The 4586-nt window shown below is 35.2% G+C and overlaps 1 protein-coding gene across 1 annotated transcript; it reads right to left on the reverse strand.

Annotated features, from left to right (window-relative positions):
- Positions 1–1430: 1430 nt before the first annotated feature.
- On the reverse strand, positions 1431–2131 carry LOC139854764 (uncharacterized). Its single transcript, XM_071844048.1, has 2 exons — positions 1957–2131; positions 1431–1876 (listed from the first exon to the last, which is right to left on the reverse strand). The coding sequence occupies exons 1-2, from the start codon at positions 2129–2131 to the stop codon at positions 1431–1433; spliced, it is 621 nt and encodes a 206-aa protein (XP_071700149.1).
- Between the last annotated feature and the right edge of the window lie 2455 nt (positions 2132–4586).

Consider the following 4586-nt stretch of genomic DNA (forward strand, 5'->3'; position numbering starts at 1 on the left):
ATAGTTTGTGCATGGACTGATAGTAACCCGGGTCGTAGGTTTTACGGGTGTCCACAACAGGTAAATCTAAAACCCCTTTTGTTTTTGAAATCGATTCAATTGTATGCTAACTTTAAATTCGAACGCAATTGGTTGATCTACTGAACTAATTTTTGTTTTTTCTTTAAATAGAGGTCAAAGTGCAGGTTTATTGGTTGGTTTGATCCTCCAATGTGTGCTCGTGCTGTAGAAATTATTCCAGGATTGTTGAGAAAGATCAATTTATTGGAAGCAGAATTCAAAGCTGCAGAATCAAAAGCCAAAGCTGCAGAAAAAGAAGCTTGGAATTTGAAAGTTTTACTTTTTTTTAGTTGGTTAGGATTTGGCATTGTATTGTATGCATTAGTAAAGTAATTTAGATGGAATTTGGCTAAGTTAGATGGATTTTGGCAATGTTAGATGGAATTTGGCTATGGTAGTAGTTTAATTTGGTCATGTTACCTTTTGTAATGCACTTTGTGTTCTAATCTTTTGGTGATAAATGAATATGTTTAGTTGATGTTTAGTTTATGTTCAATGAATCTGTTCCAGCCATTTTTTGCTTGTTTAGTTGATGTTATTGGTTCTCTTGGTTTATTGAACAAACTGGAAGAAACTTAATTTGTTCAACCATGTAGTGCAATAAACTTAACAAGTGCAACAAAGTGAATAAAACTAGATCAATAAAGAAGTGCAATAAACTGGAACTTGAGTAAACATTCCAAAATAACAACTTAATTATAGTTCTAAGTGCAAAACAAGTGCCCAATCAACTAGTGATCCATACATACATAACCATAAACTAAAGTAAACATGACAGTACCAAGACATGTGCAAAACAAGTGCACCAAAAGTACCAAAAGACATTAAAGTACCAAAAGTCATTAAAGTTCCTTAAAAACATTACATCATATTACCACACAAAAAAACACATAAAACCCACCAAAAGTCATTCTCACCAGCCTTTACTTCTTGTTTCCACCCTTCTTGGTTCCACTTGCAGCAACCTTATCTTTTTTCATTGTGCCACCTCCACTTGGTTTAACAGTTTGACTTGTCTTTCCATCAACCTTAGCCTTTTTCTTTGTGCCACTTCCACTTGCATTACCTGTCTCACCACCAGTCTCACCAGCCTTCCTTTTGCTTGTTTGACTACTTGTCACAGTTGTACTACCATTTGTGCATCCTCCTTTGTTATGTCCTAAGGTTCCACAATTGCCACATTTTACAGTTTTTACTGACCTTGAAAGCTTACCACCTGAATTCATCTCATCAATGCCTTTCCTTCTATTCTTTTTTGGCCTTCCTGCTTGAGCAACTTTCAATGGAGGCAAAAGAGTTGTTGGTAAATGAGATTTAACCCAGAGTGGTTTACCATTCAATGCATTCACAGGAAACATATATGTCTTCTTTCAATTGTCAACACTGTAAACTTCACTCACCCATCTTTCAGGATCTCTAACCTTCTCATCATTAATTCCCATTATATTGATTGCTGCCACTGCATGTTTACATGGCATCCCTGTGATTTCCCATCTTCTACATGCACAAACCTTTAATTCCATGTCAACAACACATTGGTCTTGGTGTGGTCCACTAACTTGGTATTGATGAGCACCATTCCATAAAACTGTGTACTTACTAGCTTCATGTTTAATTTTGTCAAACATTTTGGTGCCATATGGACTTAAAGGGCCTTCACATTTGCTTATCATTTTGTTCACATTTACAATCCTTTTCATTAAGTATTCCCTTATATACTCTAGAGCAGTTATTATAGGTTTATCCCTTGCATCAACCAACCATCTATTAAATATCTCACACATGTTATTTAGCAACATATCTGACCCTGCCCTTCCTGCATATGTTACATATAACAATCTCACTAATTTTAACAGAATTAAACAACTTATATAACACTTAAGATTTTAAACATACCTGAGAAATGACTCCTAGACCAATGGTGAGCAGGAATTTTTGACAGCCATGTGTAACAATCTCCATTAAACTCTTTCAGCTCAAGCATTGCTGCTTTAAATTCTGGCACAGTTGTTGAAGTAGCACATTTCCATAAATGGTTCTTGAAAGCAACTCCATTCCATGACTTTTTCATATTTTCATGGATGTGCCTCAAGCAGAATCTATGCTCAGCACAAGGAAACACATCTTCAACAACTTTTTGTAAACCCTATCACATAATAACACAAATTAATTAACAGCTAATTGCATTCACAAATACTATATGCTTAACTTAAAACAAATTAAGTAATGGTTACCTTTTGTCGTCACTGATAAATGTAAAATTTGAATTGGATCCTAGCTCAAAATCATCACCCAAATTCTTTAGAAACCAAGTCCATGAACTATATGTCTCTTGTTCCACAATAGCATAAGCAACAGGGTAAATACCATTATTAGCATCCAAACTAACTGCTGTTAACAGTTGACCATGAGCATTACCTTTCATAAATGCACCATCTAACCCTAGCATTTCCCTGCCCAGATTCCAGAATCCCCTCTTCAATGGGCCTAGATAGATGTAGATCCTCTTAAATACCCTAAACTCTGAGTTGGGATTAATTGGAGGTTCTACATGTATTTTAACAGTTGTTTCTGGATTGCATCTAACCAATTCAGCACACTAATCCTTTAACTCTTTGTATTGATTCTTAAAATTACCTTGCAGCTTATCAGTAGCATCTTTCAAAGCTCTATATGCCTTATCATCTGTAATATGAACTTCAAACTCCTTCTCATATTTAGCTTTGACTGCTTTGGATGGCATCTTTGGATTAGAGGCAAGGTCATCTAACAATCTCTTTGAAATAAAATCATAGGTAGCAGCTTTGATATACCTAGATGTTAGACACTTGTGATATGGTTTGTATGTTTTTACTTGCCAAGTGTGTCTATCAACCGGTTTTGAAACATGTAACTTCCAATCACAAACTATATTCAACTCTCTTTTTTTCCATGACTTTTTGGGGCTTGTGCCCTTGCCTTTATTGGATACCAAACCACCTTTACTCTTGCCTTTTTTCCCACCTACCCCTAATTCAAGATTCCCTCCATGTGAACTTTGACCATCATCACCTTTGTCATTATTCCCATTATTTCCTTTACCAATTTTAAAATTAGCACATACACCCTGTCATCTAACTCTTAATTGTTCCTTATCATTTTTCACAATTACAAGTTTTCTCCTTTCTTCAACAGCATGTAACTTTACCAGTTGTTTAATCTCTTCCTTTGTACCAAATTCCTGACCCACATAAAAGAAAGTCTTACCCACATTTGCATTTGTTTCTTCTTGTTTCTGTAACTCCCTTATTTTTCTCTTCCTCTCAGCTTCTAAACCATCTTCATTTTCATCACCACTATGAAAAGCTTCAGTATCTATCATCTCTGTCTCTTGTTCTTCATCAGTACCACCATCATCATCTAGGTCTTTAATTGCACTGCCCATGAACTCACAATCCTTATCAATATTGTTCAAATACTCATTCATGTCCACCTGTACATCGTTTACATAAGTATCCTCATCTACTATATAATCGTCATCCAGAGGGTCATCTTCATCATTCAAATAGTCATATTGCTCATTAGTTGGTTGTCTATCAATTTCCTGAGTCACACACTCAATACCATCAACTTCTTGTGTCAAATCAAGTTTTCCTTTAATTATCTTTTTTCTGCTCCATTTTGGACTTTTAAGTTGATGTTCATCAAGTACTATTTTGTTTGGACTTTTGACTGTGTTCAACTGTGTCTCATCATGCTCAACATAAACATGTATTTGCCTATGAATATCTAGAGTTTCTACCTGACGTTTTAGATTTATCACATCTAACCCATTACCTAAAGCTTCTAAACCAACATCCAACAAAGTATCTGCTCTTAGATAGTAAAACCACATCCTTTTTGCAACATCGTATCCTAAATCTTGTAAAATATTAAGCATAACATTAAGTGAAAACTTATCCTTGTTTACACAATCAATAAACGATACCTTCCTTCCCAAATACTGCCTATACGGAATGTCAGTGAAACCTCCTCCATGATGCAACTTGATTGTGAAATATTCCTTATATTCTTCTGCAATTTTTAAAAATTTTCAATTAATCCCCAAATTTCATAAATTTAGGTTAAAATTAGAAATTAAATAACAACAACACATACCGTAAATTAGCTGCACATCGAAGTCGTTAAGCTTTTTTCGAATCACGTATAACTCTGAATCATTTGTATCCATGGTTCAGATTGTTATTACATGCAATTGATGAAAGCTCGAACGGGTTTAGAGAGATTAAAGCACGAACGAGGTTGGTTTTTGAAACCAAAATAGAAAAGTGAGGTAATAAATGAATCAAATAATTTAAACGGACGATTTTGCCCATCACATGTTTGGCACGTGATTACACTTGACGGTTGAAATAAACGTCCGTCAGTATTGGGGACCATTTACACCGGCAGTGTAAACCACAAGGATCACGAACGACAAAAATGAACTTCAGGAACCATTTACCCCTTTTCATGTAAACCACAGGAACCATTTATCCAATTTTCTC

This window comes from Rutidosis leptorrhynchoides, chromosome 6, assembly GCF_046630445.1.
Source record: "Rutidosis leptorrhynchoides isolate AG116_Rl617_1_P2 chromosome 6, CSIRO_AGI_Rlap_v1, whole genome shotgun sequence".
In the NCBI taxonomy this organism is placed as follows: Eukaryota; Viridiplantae; Streptophyta; class Magnoliopsida; order Asterales; family Asteraceae; genus Rutidosis; species Rutidosis leptorrhynchoides.

Coding starts and splice junctions, on each gene's coding strand:
- LOC139854764 (XM_071844048.1), bottom strand. CDS start 2,131: ATGAAAAAGTCATGGAATGGAGTTGCTTTCAAGAACCATTTATGGAAA. Junction 1,877..1,956: donor GTCTAGGAGTCATTTCTCAG/GTATGTTTAAAA, acceptor TAACATATGCAG/GAAGGGCAGGGTCAGATATG.